Source organism: Manis javanica, chromosome 1 (genome assembly GCF_040802235.1).
Source record: "Manis javanica isolate MJ-LG chromosome 1, MJ_LKY, whole genome shotgun sequence".
In the NCBI taxonomy this organism is placed as follows: domain Eukaryota; kingdom Metazoa; phylum Chordata; class Mammalia; order Pholidota; family Manidae; genus Manis; species Manis javanica.
In genome coordinates this window covers 100,266,199-100,289,630 of record NC_133156.1, presented here as the reverse complement: position 1 = coordinate 100,289,630, position 23,432 = coordinate 100,266,199, and the positions used below count along the sequence as shown (strand labels likewise).

Sequence of the window (23,432 nt, the reverse complement as noted above, 5' to 3'; positions counted from 1 at the left end):
GTGTAAGCTCTTTATATATTTGGACGTCAAGCCTTTCTCGGATCTGTCATTTACAAATATATTCTCCCATACCGTAGGGTTCCTTTTTGTTCTATTTATGGTGTCTTTTGCTGTACAGAAGCTTTTCAGCTTAATATACTCCACTTGTTCATTTTTGCTGTTGTTTTCCTTGCCTGGGGAGATATGTTCAAGAAGAGGTCACTCATGTTTATGTCTAAGAGGTTTTTGCCTATGTTTTTTTCCATGAGTTTAATGGTTTCATGACTTACATTCAGGTCTTTGATCCATTTTGAGTTTACTTTTATATATGGGGTTGGACAATGGTCCAGTTTCATTCTCCTACATGTAGCTGTCCAGTTTTGCCAGCACCATCTGTTGAAGAGACTGTCATTTCGCCACTGTATGTCCATGGCTCCTTTATCAAATATTAACTGACCATATATGTTTGGGTTAATGTCTGGAGTCTCTAGTCTGTTCCACTGGTCTGTGGCTCTGTTCTTGTGCCAGTACCAAATTGTCTTGATTACTATGGCTTTGTAGTAGAGCTTGAAGTTGGGGCTACTTTGAATGCAGGGTCTACTTTATTCTTTTTCAGGATTGCTTTGGCTATTCGGGGGTCTTTGGTGTTTCCATATGAATTTTTGAACTGTTTCTTACAGTTCATTGAAGAATGTTGCTGGTAATTTGATAGGGATTGCGTCAAATCTGTATATTGCTTTGGGCAGGATGGCCATTTTGACGATATTAATTCTTCCTAGCCACGAGCATCGGATGAGTTTCCCTTTGTTAGTGTCCCCTTTAATTCCTCTTAAGAGTGACTTGTAGTTTTCAGGGTATAGGTCTTTCACTTCTTTGGTTAGGTTTATTCCTAGGTATTTTATTCTTTTTGATGCAATTGTGAATGGAACTGTTTTCCTGATTTCTCTTTCTATTGGTTCATTGTTAGTATATAGGAAAGCCTCAGATTTCTGTGTGTTAATTTTGTATCCTGCAACTTTGCTGAATTCCGATATTAGTTCTAGTAGTTTTGGAGAGGAGTCTTTAGGGTTTTTTATGTACAATATCATGTCATCTGCAAATAGTGACAGTTTAACTTTTTCTTTACCAATCTGGATTCCTTGTATTTCTTTGTTTTGTCTAATAGCTGTGACTAGGACCTCCATTACTATGTTAAATAACAGTGGGGAGAGTGGGCATCCCTGTCTTGTTCCCAATCTCAGAGGAAAAGCTTTCAGCTTCTTGCTGTTCAGTATGATGTTGGCTGTGGGTTTATCATATATGGCCTTTATTATGTTGAGGTACTTGCCCTCTATTCCCATTTTGCTGAGAGTTTTTATCATGAATAGATGTTGAATTTTGTCGAATGCTTTTTCAGCATCTACGGAGATGATCATGTGGTTTTTGTCTTTCTTTTTGTTGATGTGGTGGATGATGTTGATGGATTTTCGAATGTTGTACCATCCTTGCATCCCTGGGATGAATCCCACTTGGTTATGGTGTATGATCCTTTTGATATATTTTTGAATTCGGTTTGCTAATATTTTATTGAGTATTTTTGCATCTACATTCATCAGGGATATTGGTCCATGATTTTCTTTTATGGTGGGGTCTTTGCTTGGTTTTGGTATTAGGGTGATGTTGGCTTCATAGAATGAGTTTGGGAGTATTCCCTCCTCTTCTATTTTTTGGAAAACTTTAAGGAGAGTGGGTATTATGTCTTCCCTGTATGTCTGATAAAATTCAAACGTAAATCTGTCTGGCCTGGGGGTTTTGTTCTTTGGTAGTTTTTTGATTACCACTTCAATTTCATTGCTGGTAATTGGTCTGTTTATATTTTCTGTTTCTTTCTGGGTCAGTCTTGGAAGGTTGTATTTTTCTAGGAAGTTGTCCATTTCTCCTAGGTTTCCCAGCTTGTTAGCATATAGGTTTTCATAGTACTTTCTAATAATTCTTTGTATTTCTGTGGGCTCCGTCGTGATTTCTCCTTTCTCATTTCTGATTCTGTTGATTTGTGTTGACTCTCTTTTCCTCTTAGTAAGTCTGGCTAGAGGCTTATCTATTTTGTTTATTTTCTCGAAGAACCAGCTCTTGGTTTTATTGATTTTTGCTATTGTTTTATTCTTCTCAATTTTATTTATTTCTTATCTGATCTTTATTATGTCCCTCCTTTTGCTGACCTTAGGCCTCATTTGTTCTTCTTTTTCCAATTTCGATAATTGTGACATTAGACCATTCATTTGGGATTGTTCTTCCTTCTTTAAATATGCCTGGATTGCTATATACTTTCCTCTTAAGACTGCCTTTGCTGTATCCCACAGTAGTTGGGGCTTGGTGGTGTTGTTGTCATTTGTTTCCAAAAATTGCTGGATCTCCATTTTGATTTGGTCATTGATCCATTGATTATTTAGGAGCGTGTTGTTAAGCCTCCAGGTGTTTCTGAACCTTTTTGCTTTCTTTGTACAGTTTATTTCTCGTTTTATGCCTTTGTGGTCTGAAAAGTTGGTTGGTAGGATTTCAATCTTTCGGAATTTACTGAGGCTCTTTTTGTGGCCTAGTATGTGGTCTATTCTGGAGAATGTTCCATGTGCACTTGAGAAGAATGTGTATCCTGTTGCTTTTGGATGTAGAGTTCTGTAGATGTCTATTAGGTCCATCTGTTCTAGTGTGTTGTTCAGTGCCTCTGTGTCCTTACTTATTTTCTGTCTGGTGGATCTGTCCTTTGGAGTGAGTGGTGTGTTGAAGTCTCCCAGAATGAATGCATTGCATTCTGTTTCCTCCTTTAGTTCTGTTAGTATTTGTTTCACATATGTTGGTGCTCCTGTATTGGGTGCATATATATTTATAATGGTTATATCCTCTCATTGGACTGAGCCCTTTATCATTATGTAATGTCCTTCTTTATCTTTTGTTACTTTCTTTATTTTGAAGTCTGTTATGTCTGATACTAGTATTGTAACACCTGCTTTTTTCTCTCTGTTGTTTGCATGAAATATCTTTTTCCATCCCTTGACTTTAAGTCTGTGCATGTCTTTGGGTTTGAGGTGAGTCTCTTGTAAGCAGCATATGGATGGGTCTTGCTTTTTTATCCATTCTATTACTCTGTGTCTTTTGATTGGTGCATTCAGTCCATTTACATTTAGGGTGATTATCGATAAGTATGTTCTTATTGCCATTGCAGGCTTTAAGTTTGTGGTTACCAAAGGTTCAAGATTAGCATCTTTAGTATCTTACTGTCTAACTAAACTCACTTATTGAGCTATTATAAACACTGTCTGGTGATTCTTTATTTCTATCCCTTCTTTTTCCTCCTCCTCCATTCTTCATATGTTGGGTGTTTTGTTCTGTGCTAGAGTGTTCCCATCTAGAGCAGTCCCTCTAAGACACCCTGTAGAGGTGGTTTATGGGAGGCAAATTCCCTCAAGTTTTGCTTGTCTGGGAATTGTTTAATCCCTCCTTCATATTTAAATGATAATCGTGCTGGATACAGTATTCTTGGTTTGAGGCCCTTCTTTTTCATTGCATTAAGTATGTCATGCCATTCTCTTCTGGCCCGTAAGGTTTCTGTTGAGAAGTCTGATGATAACCTGATGGGTTTTCCTTTGTAGGTGACCTTTTTTTCTCTCTGGATGCCTTTAATACTTTGTCCCTGTCTTTGATCTTTGCCATTTTAATTATTATGTGTCTTGGTGTTGCCCTCCTTGGATCCTGTGTCATGGGAGTTCTGTGTACCTCTGTGGTCTGAGAGGCCATTTCCTCCCCTAGTTTGGGGAAGTTTTCAGCAATTATTTCTTCAAAGACATTTTCTATTCCTTTTTCTCTCTCTTCTTCTTCTGGTACCCATATAATGCAGATATTGTTCCATGTCAATTGGTCACACAGTTCTCTCAATATTCTTTCATTCCTGGAGATCCTTTTATCTCTCTCTGCATCAGCTTCTCTGCATTTGTGTTCTCTGTTTTCTAGTCCATTAATGGTCTCTTGTATCTCGTCCATTCTGTTTTGAAGTCCTTCCAGAGCTTGTTTTATTTCTGTATTCTCCTTCCTTAGTTCTTGCATATTTCTCTGCAAGTCCATCAGCATGGTTATGACTTTTGTTTTGAATTCTTTTTCAGAAAGACTGGTTAAATCTATCTCCCCAGGTTCCTTCTCAGGGGAAGATGTAGCAGATGCCGTAGCTGTCTGGGTTAGTCTTGTCTGGATCAAATTTTTTTGCCTTTTAATGTTTATATGTGCTATTGACTGTCAGCTGGGAGAGCCAAACTTTCCACTTGCTACTGGCCTTTCTTTACTGGGACAACTGCGACCCCTAGTGGCTTGTGTTGGGCAATTGCGTGTAGACTGGATCTTTGTGTCTTGCCCGGCAGGTATGGAGGAAGCTCCCTTGCTGAGGGCATGGCCAGCCTTAGGCTGCTTCTCTGCTATGGCCGCGCCCTAGAGGGGTAATGGATGGGGGTTGTTTGGCTGTTTACCTCCGTGAGGGGTCTCAGAGCTGTTGCCCAGGGGGTTAGTGCACCCGGGTTTCCTTGGAATTTCCAGCTGCTGGACTGTGACCTGGGTTTTTCCTTCCAGATGTTGCGTCCCTGTCCCTTTAAGACTTTCAAAAAGCACTCGCTTTTCTTTGTCACAGGGGCATCAGCTTTGGGATCCACTCAGAGGTCTTGCTGCCCTGTTTCCCTAGTTTTCAGCCCTCCACGCATGCACTGTGTTTGCGCTCTGGTGCGGATGGCTAGGGCTGGGTGTTTAGCAGTCCTGGGCTCCCTCTCCCTCCCCGCTCCGACTCCTCTCCTCCCCCTGGGAGCTGGGGTGAGGTGCGCTTGGGTCCCGCTGGGCCGGGGCTTGTATCTTACCCCTTTCACCAGGCGCTGGGCTCTCGCACGTGTGGATGTAGTCTGGCTGTTGTCCTGTGTCTTCTGGTCTCTCTTTTAGGATTAGTTGTATTTGTTGTTTTTTCAAAAATATATATGTTTTTGGGGAGGAGATTCCCACTGTCCTACTCACGCCGCCATCTTGGCTCCGCCTCTCAACCTGATCTTTTTAAGGGTCACACAATAAGTTTTGAATCCACACCTTTTACAGCTCCTACATGGCCGTCTCATACCTCACTTCAGTAAACAGCATCCTGAGGGCTAAACTGAATCTGAAACTAAAGGAAATCCATTTCCACATCCTGCTGCAATAGTGTAACCTATGCTGTTAGGTAACAGTGTTCAAAAATGTCACACAAACATACAAAGAGACATGTGCTGACAAATTGAAGGCCAACTTCAATTTCACTGGCTCAGTCCTGAGATTCAAGGAGAGTTACTGAATTATCTGCAAATCAAGCAAACAGTTCTCTCTGGTAATAAAAGCAAGTGGTGGCTTTCCTAACATTGAGGGTTGTTAATTCAAAAATTAACTACAAAGATTTCAACTACCAATTTTAAACTATTAATTGCTTTAAACCTATCAATCATTCAAAACTTACCAGTTACTCAAGACTTCATCTCACTGGGAATAAGCCATCTGTGCATTTCAACTCAAGTGAAGATTTAGTGGACACAAGATACACTTTTTGAAGGGAACAAAGATGAATAGAACGTGGTACTGCCTTCCAAGGGCATAACATGTGGTAGACTGGCTCTCAGCCAGAAGTATAGTCACCCAAGGTGCTCTCTATACCAGGTAGCATCTCTGACCCACTAAATCATAGTTTCCACATATTAGACCAGAGCATGTATTTTCAAAAACATCCATAAGTGATTTTTTTGGTTTGAATGATGGACTACATATATATGAGATTATACTTAAAGTTTAGAAAGGAAACAGACAATACTGGGAGAAGTTCTGGGAACCACAACAGCCAAAATCCTCAGACCACAATTACTAGATTTCTTCCTAGGGCCTCTTCCTTCATGTAAGAGAGTGTTTTTTTAAATTTCATAGATTTGCAAACCCCTCTGCCAATCTGATGAAAAATATGGTTCGCTCCTTAGAGAAAATGCACATATCCACATGTACACAAATTTTTATACATTCCAGGGAATCCATGGGTTTTCTGAAGTCTACCCATGCCTCTCTCACAAACAGGTACATAAGCAGATTAAAAACCTGAGCTATAACCTCATATCATGACTCTACTTAAACCACTATCACACAAGCTCCCTTATTCATTTAAAAAAAGTTTTGGAACTATATAGCTCTAAGGAAAACAGGAGCCAGCAGAGCAAAAAAGGAAACATACTCACCATACTAATGAAGGCTGGATTATTTATTAAGCTAGCCATGTCAAAGCTCAGTCCAGTCCCTGTCTGTAAAAAAATTATATCTGAGAATTATTCTAACTACTACAATTTTATTACAACAAACTGAATAACAGAAAATATTTCCCCCATTTGGCATTAATAACTTACAGGACTGGATACCTCTCTTAACTTCTGTTCTGCTATTTTCAGATTTGACTTATAGGAATCATTCTCAGGGTCAAGATCTAATGCCTTTTGATAACTTGTAACTGCTTCTTCAAATTTATTTATGGCAGTGAGGGCCAGCCTGAAAAGAATAGATGATAAGATACATGTTTAATGAGCATCAGGACATCACAAACATAATCAAATGTCTGTCTTAGTATTTAATTTGAATCCAGGTTACATGTCATTTATCCATTGTACTACGATTCACAGGAATATCACTAAACTTTCTTCTAATTCCAAGAACTCTAAATCTAGACTCTCCTCATTCTGCTTGCTGACAACTTTGGCTGTCCTATATGAATCATGAACTTAATGCTTAGAAATGAACCTTACCTACACTTCCATTTTTAAGTACAAAATGTGAAGTAATTTGCTTTATGAATGATTAATCTCCACAAATATGTGAGCTAACAATCCTATGATCAGAGAACTCCATGATTCCAAAACCATTTTAAGGACTCTGAACTAGATTTGTGAATTATAATGTCTGACTTTCTTCATTCCTAGCAAAAAGATACTGAGCCACAATAAATCAATTTGTCATTAAAAAAATATAAAAAGCTATTGTGTATCAGCTGACTATTCGTGAACAAGACATACTCATTGTTAAACAAATAAAATTAGCATCCTTTACAAATCAACAAATTATTTGATATAACACATTTTCTCAGGCACTGGTCAAAGAGTTATTTATAAATTTTTGTTTTCCTCCACCTAGTTAGAATGTGTTTACTGGAAAATTACTTTCAAATTAAACAATAATAGTATATATGGAAAGAAGATATTGATGTTTTATATTTATTCTAGGTTTGTTTTTAGCCAATTACCCCATCTCTTTTTAACTGACTTACCTCACAAATTTATGATCTAGATAAAATACAGTGCCTAATCACGGGAAAGTTCTCAGAACCTAATTAGTTTTCCACCACTCAACCATGAAAGATAATTCATCAGAGTCCTCAAATAATCAAGTCAATAAATACTTATTGATACCCTACTGTGCACCAGACACTATTTTAGAATCCACAATGGAAGGGTACAGTTCTTGCATTTTAAAAAATTTCATCCTAAGACAAGCAATAAACATGCACATAGGAAAGAGTAATATTAAAGAGAATGAAGAGAGTAGCTGCTCAAAGGCAGCCACACTGAAAACACCTGACTGATGAGGAGAAAGCAGTCATAGGAAAATCAGAGGAGGAGCATTCCAAATAGAAGCAGCAGTAAACACAAAAGCCCTAGAACAATGCAAGCTTGGTAGGCTTAAGGAACAGGACAAAGGCTGGTAAGCAGGGAGCACAAAAAACAACATGTAGAAAGAGGTGAGGTCAGGGAATAATCAGGTGCCAGATCACATGCAACCATGTGATTTGGAATCTGGATTTAATTCTGGTTGTAATGGAGTGACATGATCTGATTTACGCTTTAGAAAGCTTGCTCTGGCTTCTCCGCAAACGATCAACATAGCTGGGGGCCAAGGGGAGGCAGGAAGACCAGTTAGGAATCTATTGCAGTAGTGAAGGTAAGAGAGAGTAATTTGAACTACAGTTATAAATAGGGTAACAATCAATACTTGAATTCAAAATAAATGTGGAAACTAGAACTAACTGGACTTGCTCACAGATTAGAAACGTCACATGTGAGAAGAATGAAGGATGACTCAGGCTTGTTACCTAAGCACTGGGTTGCTGTATGACTGAACTCCATACTCATATATTTAAGTACCTTTCCCCTCTACTTAGATGTTTAATAGGTGAATGATGGTACCATTTACTGATATGGTAAAGATTTAAGAAGGGAACAAGAGTTCTGTTTGGGGCATGTTAAGTTTAAAATGCCTATTAAATATCTAAGTAGAGGGGAAAAGTACTTGAATATATGAGTATGGAGTTCAGTCATACAGCTTAAGGGATCCATCAACATATATGGTTGATTCTCATTATTCACAGTAGTTATGTTCTATAAATTCACTGCAACAATTGAATTAGCCAATACTGAACAACTGTTCCTGCGAGAAATATAGGGTTAGGTTTTTGTGAGCCTCTGGTCACATTTTCATCAACGTATCAATATATAACCTTGTTTTATGTGTGTTTCTGTTTAAAGAAACTTTATGTAATATATAGTGTTGGTTCATTAGCACTGAACTCAATCAACAGCATTAATTGATACCTAAACAAAACTTATCTAATGTGTATTTTCTTCACAAGGCACATTACAGCCATCTTGCACTTAGGAACACTAAACACTCAGCCTATGCTTGGGGGACTTTAAACAAGGAAATCAACATGCAAAAAAAAACAGTATAACTAGACTGTGAAAAGGACATTCTACAGCATGAGAGCTGAAGCAAAAAGGCAGAGCATAGCCTTACCCGACCTCAGCTGAGACCTTGCACATCAGGTGACTCAAATTTTTTACCCCTCTGCGAATGACCACAAAAGCAACAGTGATTACTGATTTGAGGGTTACAAAAAAATTTTAGCGAGTAGGTGAATTCATAAATACAGATTCCATGAATAATGAGTATTGACTATAGATGGAATTTAAAAGCATGGGACAGGATGAGAACAGAAGAGGGAACAGATGGAGGAAAAGCAGCAGAAGATGGAGCCTGAAATACACCATTATTTAGAGTTGGTAGAGGGGAAGAACCAGTAGGAAGGCTGGGAAAAAGCATCCAGGAAGTGTACTGGCACAGAAGCCTAGAGAATGAAGTATTTCAAAAATAAGGTAATCGTGCCAAATACTAAAAGATGGGGTAGGGTGAGGATATTTGGCCTTGACAAAATACAGACAACTGGTGACCTTGAATACAGCTCTCAGCAGAGTGATGTAGACAAAGGCCCTATTGAAATGAGCTGAAGAGAGAATAAGAGATAGTGAAGTATGGACAGATCTCAGGGGCTTTGCAGAGAAAGGAGTACTGAGCAAGAAATGCCACAGCTGTGCAGAAAGATGGTTCCAATGGATGATTTTCTGACCTTTCACATGAAGTCATTTTCAATGGTAGAGACAGGAAAACTAGTGTAGAAGATGAAGGAGATGATTACAAGTATAAAGTCTTGAGAAGGTAGAAAGGGGCGAGATCTAAAGCAGGAGTGAAGACAATAGTCTTAGAAAGGGACCCTTCCATTTTAACAAAAAAAACAGGAAGTCTGTGTAGATACAAATGTAGGTAGTCTGGTGGATCTGGAGATAAGGAGATGAGTTATTTTTCTTCTAAATGCATCTAATTTTCTCAAGTATAAGACAATATCGTAACCATGGAGGGTATAGTGGAAATTTGAAAAGAGAAGAATAGGGTGAAGGAGTAACTCAAAGAATCCTAAGGTGAATTTACAGGGAAGTGTAGTAGGATCATCTGTCAAAATATTGGGTGCCATTTCAGAGTTGTGGCCTTGAACGTGAAGAAAGTCTACTTATTATGGTTGCGTGATTTCTTCCCACAACCAACCATTCATCATACAACCAATCATCTCTCTCCCAAGTCACAGAAATTGCAGTCATTTCCTCCTCCCTCAATTTTACATTTTTTCTTCTTACTGGTTCAGAGGGTGTGATATTAAGTAAGGCATTCAAAACCAAGCCATTAAGAACAGCATATCTGATAGTACTTGGTACTTCTTTGAAGACTCTCCCAGAACTTACCCCATTCTCCCATAGGCCTTGCTGTACTTTGAATCAATTGCTATTGCTTTTTCACAATCCTTTATTGCATCTGTGTAGTGACCTAATTTACTCTGAGCAGCAGCCCTAAAAGAAAGAGAAAAGATTCTTTTATTATAAACAGCCTTCAAGGGACTAATTGAGATTTTTAGGTACTAATAAAACTAGATTTTCCTTGTCCCAATTTGTATATCACTCCCAGTAAATATCTAAACCAAACTAAGATAATTCCATATCAAAGGAAAACACAGAAACAAAATTCAGAGAAAATATGCAGGCTGCCTTTCACTGTTTGCTTTGCTATAGAAAAGATGAATATGCAGACCATACAATTGATCTACCTACTTACTGCCTTTCTAATTTGCCTGAACAGAAAACTGAAAACTCTAGGACATGAGGCATTACTAGGGAGGCACAAAGAGTGAGTGACTGCCGTGAATGATGACTCAGAGTGTTGTGCTGTTAAATGATCACTTTACTAATAGGGTTAAGATCATTTAGCAAGTCTACAATGAAAAAAAAAATACTTACCTGTGTTCCTAAACCTGTCTGTGTATTAAGGATGGCAATATATTTCACCCACTTGGCAAAGAATCTCAGAGCAATTAAGGACTATTTAGTCCCTTCCAGGTTACCTCTCATCCTGGAATAACTGGAACCTGATAATATAATAATGCCATTACTGTTCCTCCACACAATCCTGATAGTAAATAGCTTTCTGTTTCCCTGTTGTAGGGCTTACTTCAACCCTCAGGGACATACTAAACAAGCAGGATTACTGTAGAGGTTCCATAATGTCTCCTGCCCTCCATCCCACTACCACCACATTCATTCCTCTCCAGACTAAGTATTTCTACTTTATTCGTTCAACTAATATATCTATTGTGGGCTAGCTAATGCACAGATACCTTTCTAGGCATAAAGGACAGAGTAGTGATCAAAATAATATCCCTGGCCTCCACAGTGCTCAGATTCCAGGGGCAAGAGAAAGAGAGTTATTATGCTGTAAGAAAAACTGGTGGTGAGTCCAATTTTCTGTCAATCTTTCTTCATATAACGTGACTAAGATCCTTCCTTTTCCAAGTAAGATCATAAAATCTGAAGGAAAAAAAAAACCCAGTTTCCTATGCTTCAGGTAAAAAGAATTTCAATACTGAATGTCAGGATTCACAAAGCTATTTTGGTAACTCATGTGGAAAAGGTTTATGGGTTTATTTGACCAAATACCCAACACAAGCAGCATGACAAGTATGACCACTAAAAATGAGCATTAAAAGAAGAGATACAGAATGTATCACTTCCAAATAATTAGAAAGAAAAAGATGAAGCACAAATGATTCCATCAATGCAATACAAGGCAGAAAAAAGAAAGGGGGAGGGAGAAAAAGCCAAAAAATAAGACACAAAGAACAACTTAAATATATAAATAATTACAAAGTTGCCAATATAAAACAAATTCTCAAATTGTATGTATATCACCTAAAATATATTCACACACAGGTTAAAGTTAAAGGGATAGAAAAAGACAGGCAAACTAAAAAACAAGCAAAAGAAAGCTGGTGCAGAAACATTAATTTCAGCCATAAGGCAAAGAGCTTTATTTAAAGGTTAGAGAGTCAATATTTATTGCTCATCCTTCTTAGCTTTGTGTTATGGAAAATGTTTACACAAACCAGAAGTCAAGCCTGTGTTAAATGTCTCACTCTTTCTTATCCAGTAGAAGATGGGCGGGAGTGGGATAGATGGGATGGAAAACGGGAATGAGGCTTCAAAAAAGGATGAAAATGCAAACTTCAAACTAAATAAAAGAAACAAATGATCCTAACTATATATATCAAAAAGAAGGAATCCAAGTATCTTTCAAGCACACTATTCTGAGAATATATCCTTAAGATATATTCTAAGAACAAAAAAATATATTGCAAAGAAATTTTGAAGTTTACTTAGAAGGCTTTATAGTGCTGTTGTAATACCAATCAGAACATATTAAAGGGTAGCGCTAATGAGTAAATATACTGGTCTTGTGGGAAAGCAGGATTTTTACTCTTGAGAGAAGAGAGAGATAAATGTAAAATGGGGAAAGGTAAGGTAGATCTCGGTGACACTAGAATGTAAATTGAAGGTATCTGTATAAACTGATGACTTTTCAAACAATGTATCTCCTACTGTTCACTGAAAGGACCTAGAAGCAACAACATTTCAGCAGCAATGATCATGTCTTGCAACCAGAGCTTGCTTTCTAAATACAGGCATACCTTGTTTTATAGTGCTTCGCAGATACTGTGTTTTTCACAAGTTGACGGTTTTTGGCAACCGTGCATCAAGCAAGTCTATTAGTGCCATTTTTCCAACAGCATTTGGTCACTTCATGTCTCTGTCTCACATTTTAATATAATTCTTGCAATATTTCAAACTTTTTCACTATTACTATATTTGTTATGGTGATGTGTAAGCAGTGATCTTTGATGTTACTATTGTAATTATTTTGGGGCACCACGAACCACACCCAAACAGGACAGCCAACTTAACTGACAAATGTGTGTGTTCTTCCTGCTCCAGCAACTGGTAGTTCCCTGTTTCTCCCTCTCCTCAGGCCTCCCTAGTCCCTGAGACACAACTGACATTAGGCCAATTAATAGCCTCTCCGAGTTCAAACGAAAGGAAGAGTCACACACCACTCGATTTAAATCAAGAGCTAGAAATGATTAAGCTAATGAGGAAACCATCTCAAAGCCAAGATAGGCCAAAATCAAGGTCTCTTGTGCCAGTTAGCCAACTTGTGAACACAAAGGAAAAGCTCTTGAAGGAATTAAAAGTGCTACTCCAGTGAATGATACATGTGAATGATAAAAAAGTGAGACAGTATTGCTGACACGAAGAACGTTTTAGTGGTCTGAATAGACCAAAGCAGCCACAGTATTCCCTTAAGCCAAAACCTAATCCAGAGCAAGGCCCTAACTCCCTGCAATTCTGTGAGGATGAGAGAGGTGCGGACAAACCTGCAACACACAGAAAGGTGTGGTTAACCCTATGCTGAGCTGCCTGACAGAACTTTCTGTGATAGAAAAGTCCTTTAACTCTGCCATGCAATTCAGTAGCTCCTAGCCATGTATGACCAAAGAGCACTTGAAATATATTTGTGCAAATGAGGAACAGAATTTATTTTATTAATTTTGAATAATTTATATTTAAACAGCCACACGTGGCTAGGACCTTCCATACTGGACAGCACCACTGCATAGGGCATGGTGGGGGAGGCTTTGGGGCATGGTCAGGATGCTGCAGTGAGAAGACGCTAAGAGAGTCTTCCCCAAAGAAGTAACACCCAATAGGTCTTTGAAGGAGAACTAGCAGTTGACCAATTAGGAAAGCAGAAAATACTCTACGCAGAGGACGGAACACATAAAAGCACTAAGAGATATCTCAACATGGTATTTTTAAGAAGGCAGTAAATTGCACATTACATGTACATAGAGAGTAGACAGAAGAGGAATGGTATAGAGAGAAAAGTGAAGATAAAGTTAAAAGAAAAGAACCTAGATTATAAAAGATCTTACATATCATGCTGAGGAGCTTAAATTTGATCATCTAAGTATTTGGAACTAGTGAACAGGAAGTAAGAGATAAAAGCATTTTAGAAAGACTTCTGGAAGACTGCTCCAAAAGTTGTGTGTCAGGGACTAGAGAGGCCTGAGGAGAGGGAGAGACAGGGAACTGCCAGCTGCTGGAGCAGAAGACTGGAGTAGACTGCGCAAGTAGAAATGGGAAGCCAGTTAGAGTTATTATTATTTCACTAGTTTAGGAAAAATTGAGAACCTAGACTATGGGAGTAATGACAGAAGTGGGGAGGGAACAATAAGCTATTTGGGAGGCATATGGAAAAGGGAAACACAGAGGAAGACTCGCTGATCTCTGATAATAAGGCTAGGAATAAAGCAGAGAGAGTCAAACCTAGAAAAAAGAGTGGGTGGAAAGGCAGAGAATGACTGTTTCAATCTTGCTAGCTTTAGCTTTAAACCACAAACTGCAAGCTAGGATGAAAGGAGATTTGTGTAACTCACAAAGGAAAGAAGAGAGGCTTTAAACCTCACAGGCCAGGAAAGGGAAGAGAAATCAGGCTATACTGAATGAATCTTCTATGAGATGGAGCCTAACATACCAATGTCTGAACTGAGTATCAATGTGATCTGCTCTCTCTGCCCCTGCTGTCTGGTTATCAGGGCAGAACAATACTATCAGAGTCACCATGTTTTCAGACACCCTCATTTTCATTACCTTGTTAGAACAAGAGCATGAATATAACTTCTGTTCTATTTTTATAGAAAATAAGGCAGGAAAAAGAATCACAGGTACCTTCCTTTACCATCCTGTATATCATGCATAAATAAATGCTAGCAAAACCCTATTCTTATACCTAGGAATCACACTGTTTTGAAAGAAACAAATATTGAAAGCTTAGAACTATGCTAAGGACTTTCTATATATTATTGTTCTTCACAACTACCCTGATGAAATAGTTAGTATTATCTTATTTTACATGTGAGGTAACTGAGGCTCAGAAAGGTTAAGTGGGCACCCAAGGTAACATAATAGCTAGGAAATGGCTGAACTGAGATTCAACCCCAAGTTCAACATACCAAGTTCAAATTCCAGTGAACTTAATGATACATGCTGGTTTAGGAAGTGGATGAAAACAAAATGCAAAACAATGCGGTCTCTTTCCATCTTTTTCAGAGCTTACACTGTCACTAGCATTCCTTGGTACAATGAATGAATGCCCTGATACTTCCTAATTTTGTCTTTTATAGACCATGCTCTCTGATCTAAAATCCTTCCACTCTCCTCTTTCTATCCAAGTTCTACCTGTCCATCAAATCCAGTTCCAACTCAAACTCCCCATCACCTGAGAGGCCTTCCACACAAAGTCTCTCTATCATGCTCTCTCTTTCCTGTGTGCCTTTAATCCCATTTATTGCCTCAGTCATTCAACTATCCATCCCAGAAACATGAGACCACTATGGGTAAAGTAATGTACTCAGCAATGAGGTTGCACAAAAGAAATAAGAATACTGTTTACAGTCAGAAGACATAGAAAACTAACTAGTTTAATATGAAATATCATCTCATATTATAAGGTACTTGGAAATGTTTAGACCTATACTCAATTATTTGTTGTTTTATGTACACAATTGTTAATGTGAGTGGTTGCTTCAACATCACTGGAAATTCCTTATATTTTTTCTACAGTCCTCCACACATCCAACGAAAATTTGCTGAATGTCTGTGAGGCTCATAGGTAAGTACTAGAGTTGATACAAAGACACAAGATCCAATTTCTGCATGTAAATAAAACAAGTATACATATAGCTGTAAGATAAGGTAGAACTTATGATAACTTATATAAATGTTACATATAATGGTAAGAACTAAGAGTACAGAAAAAAAGCAAAAATAGATAACAGGTTTTCAAGAACTCAGGTTTTCCTGGTATCTAAACTGAGCCTAAAGCATCATTAGGATCCTAAAGGGCCAAATAGAAAACAAATGTTAGGAAAGAAAAACTCATGGTTAAGAAAATGTTCCAATTATTCTTTCCTAATGTATAAAACACTCACTTCTATAAAAAGTAAACTTTAGTTCATCCTAGCAAATTAAGTATGTAAACAACATATTGATTAGTAATAAAACTGTGAGAATGAGTATCAAAAGGAAGATTCAGATCTGCTATTCTGAGATTCCAATTCTTGGCAGCCAGATGGCAAGGGGTAGTTGGCAAGACCACAGGCCACTGAGAGATATCTACTAGAAGCCAAAAAAAGTTCTAAAGCTTTATTCAACATTTATATTAAATACACAAATACATTTTTAAAATACATAATATCAAATTGTTTGCTCTGTTACTGAACTCCTTAGGGAAAAAGATACTATTTAAATGCAAAAGAAGCATAATTTTTAGTTCAGTTTAACAATAATTAATTGAAAAAGAAGCATGAGTGCTGCCAAGAATCTCTTCTAATACAGTACTAGTAGACACCAGACTACTGATGAACTGTAATCTCATTTAAAATAAATGATTCATTTAGGTTCATATTTACTATATTAATGGTTAAAAGTGTATGGTTTACTGTGCTCCACAAATAAGCAATTTTATGATAACATTTATGTCTGATCATAACACTTTGTGACACTATTAAATGTTTTTAATTCCAAAATTTCATATGCTAAATTAAAACCTTATGTATATTCATTTGAGTACAGAGAATAAAATTCAAATGTGTAACCACAGCTTGCAGAATTCACTGTTCACAAATTATTTGGATTTCCTATTTTTCTGGGCTAGATTATTAGAACAGATTAATAAAGGGAATTTTTTGTGAAGAAACAAAATGTAGGTTCCCAGTATAGCCAACTAAATTCCTTATGGAACGAACTCATACACAGAATTACTATAAATTCTGGACAAAATACAAAGCAAACAAAAAATAAATAAATAAAAGAAGCCCAGGTGACCACGAACAGGAAAATGGCTAAGCAAAGTGTGACACCTTTGAACAGTGGAATAATACTGCTGAGCAATTAAGAAAAAACCACTGGAACATGCAACAACCTGCTTGAATCTCAAACCATATGCTGAGCAAAAAAAAAAGTCTCACACAAAAACGTATAATGACAAAGAGCACAGAACAAAACACCCAACATATGAAGAATGGAGGAGGAGGAATAAGAAGGGAGAGAAGAAAAGAATCTCCAGACAGTGTATATAACAGCTCAGTAAGCGAGCTAAGTTAGGCAGTAAGATACTAAAGAGGCTAACCTTGAACCTTTGGTAACCACGAATTTAAAGCCTGCAATGGCAATAAGTACATATCTTTCAATAGCCACCCTAAATGTAAATGGACTGAATGCACCAATCAAAAGACACAGAGTAATAGAATGGAAAAAAAGCAAGACCCATCTGTATGCTGCTTACAAGAAACTCACCTCAAACCCAAAGACATGTACAGACTAAAAGTCAAGGGATGGAAAAACATATTCCAGGCAAACAACAGCGAGAAGAAAGCAGGGGTTACAGTACTAATATCAGACAAAATAGACTTCAAAAAAAAGAAAGTAACAAGAGATATAGAAGGACACTACACAATGATAAAGGGCTCAGTCCAACAAGAGGATATAACCATTCTAAATATATATGCGCCCAACACAGGAGCACCAGCATATGTGAAACAAATACTAACAAAACTAAAGGGGGAAATAGACTGCAATGCATTCATTAAGGGAGACTTCAACACACCACTCACTCCAAAGGATAAAACAACCAGGCAGAAAATAAGTAAGGACACGGAAGCACTTAACAACACAGTAGAGCAGATGGACCTAATAGACATCTATAGAACTCTACATCCAAAAACAACAGAATATACATTCTTCTCAAGTGCACATGGAACATTCTCCAGAATAGAACACATACTAGCTCACAAAAAGAGCCTCAGCAAAATCCAAATTATTGAAATTCTACCAACCAATTTTTCAGACTACAAAGGTAAGAAAGTAGAAATAAATTCTACAAAGAAAACAAAAAGGCTCACAAACACATGGAGGCTTAACAACATGCTCCTAAATAATCAATGGATCAATGAACAAACTAAAATAGAGATCAAGGAATATATAGAAACAAATGACAACAACACAAAGCCCCAACTTCTGTGGGACGCAGCGAAAGCAGTCCTAAGAGGAAAGTATATAGCAATCCAGGCACACTTGAAGAAGGAAGAACAATCCCAAATGAATGGTCTAATATCACAATTATCGAAATTGGAAAAAGAAGAACAAATGAGGCCTAAATTCAGCAGAAGGAGGGACATAATAAAGATCAGAGAAGAAATAAACAAAATTGAGAAGAACAAAACAATAGCAAAAATCAATGAAACCAAGAGCTGGTTCTTTGAGAAAATAAATAAAATAGATAAGCCTCTAGCCAAACTTATTAAGAGAAAAAGAGAATCAACACAAATCAACAGAATCAGAAATGAGAAAGGAGAAATCACAACAGACTCCAAAGAAATACAAAGAATTATTAAAGACTACTATGAAAACTTATGCCAACAAGCTGGAAAACCTAGAAGAAATGGACAACTTCCTAGAAAAATACAACCTTCCAAGACTGACCAAGGAAGAAACACAAAATTTAAACAAACCAATTACGAGCAAAGAAATTGAAACGGTAGTCAAAAAACTACCCAAGAACAAAACACCCGGACCGGACGGATTTACCTCGGAATTTTACCAGACACATAGAGAAGACATAATACCCACTCTCCTTAAAGCTTTCCAAAAAATAGAAGAGGAGGGAATACTCCCAAACTCATTCTATCAAGCCAACATCACCCTAATACCAAAACCAGGCAAAGACCCCACCAAAAAAGAAAATTACAGACCAATATCCCTGATGAACGTACATGCAAAAATACTCAATAAAATATTAGCAAACAGAATTCAAAAGTATATCAAAAGGATCATATACCATGACCAAGTGGGATTCATCCCAGGGATGCAAGGATGGTACAACATTCGAAAATCCATCAACATCATCCACCACATCAACAAAAAGAAAGACAAAAACCACATGATCATCTCCATAGATGCTGCAAAAGCATTTGACAAAATTCAACATCCATTCATGAAAAAAACTCTCAGCAAAATGGGAATAGAGGGCAAGTACCTCAACATAATAAAGGCCATGTATCATAAACCTACAGCCAACATTATACTGAACAGCGAGAAGCTGAAAGCTTTTCCTCTGAGATCGGGAACTAGACAGGGATGCCCACTCTCCCCACCGCTATTTAACATAGTACTGGAGGTCCTAGCCACAGCAATCAGACAAAACAAAGAAATACAAGGAATCCAGATTGGTAAAGAAGAAGTTAAACTGTCACTATTTGCAGATGACATGATATTGTACATAAAAAACCCTAAAGACTCCACCCCAAAACTACTAGAACTGATATCAGAATACAGCAAAGTTGCAGGATACAAAATTAACACACAGAAATCTGTAGCTTTCCTATACACTAACAATGAACCAATAGAAAGAGAAATCAGGAAAACAATTCCATTCACAATAGCATCAAAAAGAATAAAATACCTAGGAATAAACCTAACCAAAGAAGTGAAAGACCTATACCCTGAAAACTACAAGTCACTCTTAAGAGGAATTAAAGGGGATACTAACAAATGGAAACTCATCCGATGCTCGTGGCTAGGAAGAATTAATATCGTTAAAATGGCCATCCTGCCCAAAGCAATATACAGATTTGATGCAATCCCTATCAAATTACCAGCAACATTCTTCAATGAACTGGAACAAATAATTCAAAAATTCATATGGAAACACCAAAGACCCCGAATAGCCAAAGCAATCCTGAAAAAGAAGAATAAAGTAGGGGGGATCTCACTCCCCAACTTCAAGCTCTACTATAAAGCCATTAGTAATCACAACAATTTGGTACTGGCACAAGAACAGAGCCACAGACCAGTGGAACAGACTAGAGACTCCAGACATTAACCCAAACATATATGGTCAGTTAATATTTGATAAAGGAGCCATGGACATACAGTGGCGAAATGACAGTCTCTTCAACAGATGGTGCTGGCAAAACTGGACAGCTACATGTAGGAGAATGAAACTGGACCATTGTCCAACCCCATATATAAAAGTAAACTCAAAATGGATCAAAGACCTGAATGTAAGTCATGAAACCATTAAACTCATGGAGAAAAACATAGGCAAAAACCTCTTAGACATAAACATGAGTGACCTCTTCTTGAACATATCTCCCCAGGCAAGGAAAACAACAGCAAAAATGAACAAGTGGAGTATATTAAGCTGAAAAGCTTCTGTACAGCAAAAGACACCATCAGTAGAACAAAAAGGAACCCTATGGTATGGGAGAATATATTTGTAAATGACAGATCTGAGAAAGGCTTGACGTCCAAATATATAAAGAGCTCACACACCTCAACAAACAAAAATCAAATAATCCAATTTAAAAATGGGCAGAGGAACTGAACAGACAGTTCTCCAAAAAAGAAATACAGATGGCCAATGGACACATGAAAAGATGCTCCACATCACTAATTATCAGAGAAATGCAAATTAAAACTACAATGAGGTATCACCTCACACCAGTAAGGATCGCCACCATCCAAAAGACAAACAACAAATGTTGGCAAGGTTGTGGAGAAAGGAGAACCCTCCTACACTGCTGGTGAGAATGTAAACTCATTCAACCATTGTGGAAAGCAGTATGGAGGTTCCTCAAAATGCTCAAAACAGACCTACCATTTGACCCAGAAATTCCACTCATAGGAATTTACCCTAAGAATGCAGCAATCAAATTTGAGAAAGACAGATGCACCCCTATGTTTATCGCAGCACTTTTTACAATAGCCAAGAATTGGAGGCAACCTAAATGTCCATTGGTAGATGAATGGATAAAGAAGATGTGGTGCATATACACAATGGAATACTACTCAGCCATAAGAAGAGGGCAAATCCTACCATTTGCAGCAACATGGATGGAGCTGGAGGGTATTATGCTCAGTGAAATAAGCCAAGCAGAGAAAGAAAAATACCAAATGATTTCAGTCATCTGTGGAGTATAAGAACAAAGGAAAAACTGAAGGAACAAAACAGCAGTGGAATCACAGAACCCAAGAATGGACTAACAGAGAATCAAAGCCTAATTTGGCTACCCAGAAAATGAACTAAGATACGATGTGAAGAAGAACTTCCAACATCAGCACTCTCTGGAAGAGTCATACCAGAAGATGATCATCAAAAAACCTCAACAAAGATCCAGATGATGCTGCAGTTGTAGCTGCATTCATCCCACTGGTTCCTGGACTTACCATTGGAATGAAGAAGGAGATATCTAAGCTGGTCTGTGCATACAGTAAAACAACAAATTTGACTGGATCTATACTGTTGGAACTCAACCAGGAATTAGGAGAAGTGCAAGTTGTAGCGCTCCAAAATCTTACAACTACAGACTATCTAATGTTAAAAGAACATATGGGCTGTGAACAGTTCCCAGGAATGGGTTGTTTCAATTTGTCTGATTTCTCTCAGACTGTTCAAGTACAGTTGGACAATATCCATTATATCATACGCAAATTTTCACAAATGTCTAGGGTGCCTAACTGGTTTTCTTGGCTTCACTGGAGATGGCTGGTAATTATAGATCTGCTTTGGTTATGTAACTGTATTGTTATTATGTTAATGTGTGTGCGCAATTTAACTAGTAGTTTAATACCTATACATGCTTAAGTTACTCTACAAGAAGATATGTCAAAGAAATAATCTTCCCATGTTTTCTTCTGCCTGCAACTTCTATAGCTTTTCTTCTTCCTTCCTAATTACAACCCTTAAATAGAATTCGTGCCTCATATCAAATTCACCGAGTATCATAATTCCTCCAAGTGGTAAAGATACCTCAAGACAAATGCTGGGCATAGAAGTCACAGGGCATAAATCTGCAAAGAAGTAAAAAGCTAAGCTTTTCAAACAATATGGCTTCTTTCTCACTTACCAACTATGCATTTCCCTGTATGGCCCCGGAAGATGACTGGTTAGCCAGAGATGGCCAAGATTCCTTAAGGGAGGAAAACCTAAGACAGGCACAGTCACAGGGGGGCCATCAGGTGAGAAATTGGGGATCAACAGAGGTGAGGCTTAGAACCTCACCCCCCCACCCTCGTTTTAGAGAAATCTTCTGCATCCGTGGATGTTTTATTGCCCTTGTCTAGCTTGGATTAACACTTAGTCTACAGGCACACACCTGATCGTCTACATTTGCTCTCTTACAACACTAAACTATGTTCTCTACCTTTATGTTGCATCTACCTACCACTTCAGCATTTTATTAAAAAAAATAATAATGATAATAATAAAGGGAGAAATGTGGGATTCATACATAAATCAAGTATAAAAATCAAACGAATAGTCATATTTGACCTGATTGTTTATAGTTCATAACGCGTGATCAAAACCGAAAATTTCTGTGATGACTGCCCTTGTACTTTTCACCATGTAAGAACTTATTCACTATGTAAGAATTTGTTTACCATGTAAGAACTTGTTCGTTATGCTTCAGAAGATTGAAGACTGACGAGAATTAGGCTGGGGGTGAATTAATGATTGTGCATTGAACATTGACTCCCCTATGCAGAATTTTATTGTTGTTAACAACCATTTGATCAATAAATATGAGAGATGCCCTCAAAAAAAAAAAAACGTATAATGATATATGGTACAATTCCTTTTATATCTAAGAGACAATTTAGGCAACTGACTCTGAAGGCAAATGCAAAACTTCCTGGATTAGTGGTAATTTTAATGATCTCAATAGGGTTTTTGAGCTATATAGGTGTCAAAATTCAGTGAAAGTATAGTTAAAATCTGTGCATTTCACTGCATGTAACTTTTACCTCAAAAGAAAAAAAGTAAAATATTGAACTATAGTTAATGAGTTGCATACTATATTTTGGGGTAAAAGTGTACTGATGACTACAGTATACCTTGAAATGAATAAAAAATAATATGGAATAATGAATAATTAGGAACAGACAGATGAATAAATATGTGATATTTTAAATATCCTAAAATATTAATGACAAAATCTAGGTGTAAATATATGAGTATTCACTGTAAACTTCTTTCCACTTTGAAATTTTTCATTAAAAAAGTATGAGACAAAGAAAGAGGAAAATGACACAAAATTAATTCAGAACAAGTCCTATCAGACTAACACCATTTCCTTTTTATTTTAACAGGGTTACCACTGGAGTGCTAAATCAGAGAAAGACAACTGACAATATATTTGCCTTCAAATTCTGATCAAGGCAAAAAAACCCAAAATAGATTGTATAAAGAATAATAGCTGCTGTGTACAAAACCTTTTACTAAACACTTTCCCTGCATTTTATATGTATTAACTATTAGATCACTACAACAATTCTATGAGGTAAACACTATTATTATTATTATTTTTTTGATAATTATTTTTTATTGAAGGGTAGTTGACACACAGTATTACATTAGTTTCAGGTGTACAACACAGTGATTCAACATTAATATACATGATAATTCTAGGTACCAGCTATCACCATACCAAGTTGTTACAATATTTTGACTATATTCCTTATGCTATACATTGCATCACGGTTACTTGTTTATTTTACAGTTGGAAGTGTGAACTTTTTTTTTTTTTTGTGAGGGCATCTCTCCTATTTATTGATCAAATGGTTGTT

The 23,432-nt window shown here is 37.3% G+C and overlaps 1 protein-coding gene across 2 annotated transcripts in view; it reads right to left on the bottom strand.

Annotated features, from left to right (window-relative positions):
• Window positions 1-23,432, bottom strand: part of SGTB (small glutamine rich tetratricopeptide repeat co-chaperone beta) — a 69,956-nt gene that overhangs the window by 8,996 nt on the left and 37,528 nt on the right. For both annotated transcript variants that reach the window (XM_073235680.1, XM_073235682.1), the window contains exons 6-8: window positions 10,104-10,208; window positions 6,393-6,531; window positions 6,228-6,290 (exon numbers count right to left, since the gene is read on the bottom strand). In XM_073235680.1, coding sequence (XP_073091781.1) covers window positions 6,228-6,290; window positions 6,393-6,531; window positions 10,104-10,208 — 307 coding nt within the window. The remainder of the gene's footprint in view (window positions 1-6,227; window positions 6,291-6,392; window positions 6,532-10,103; window positions 10,209-23,432) is intronic.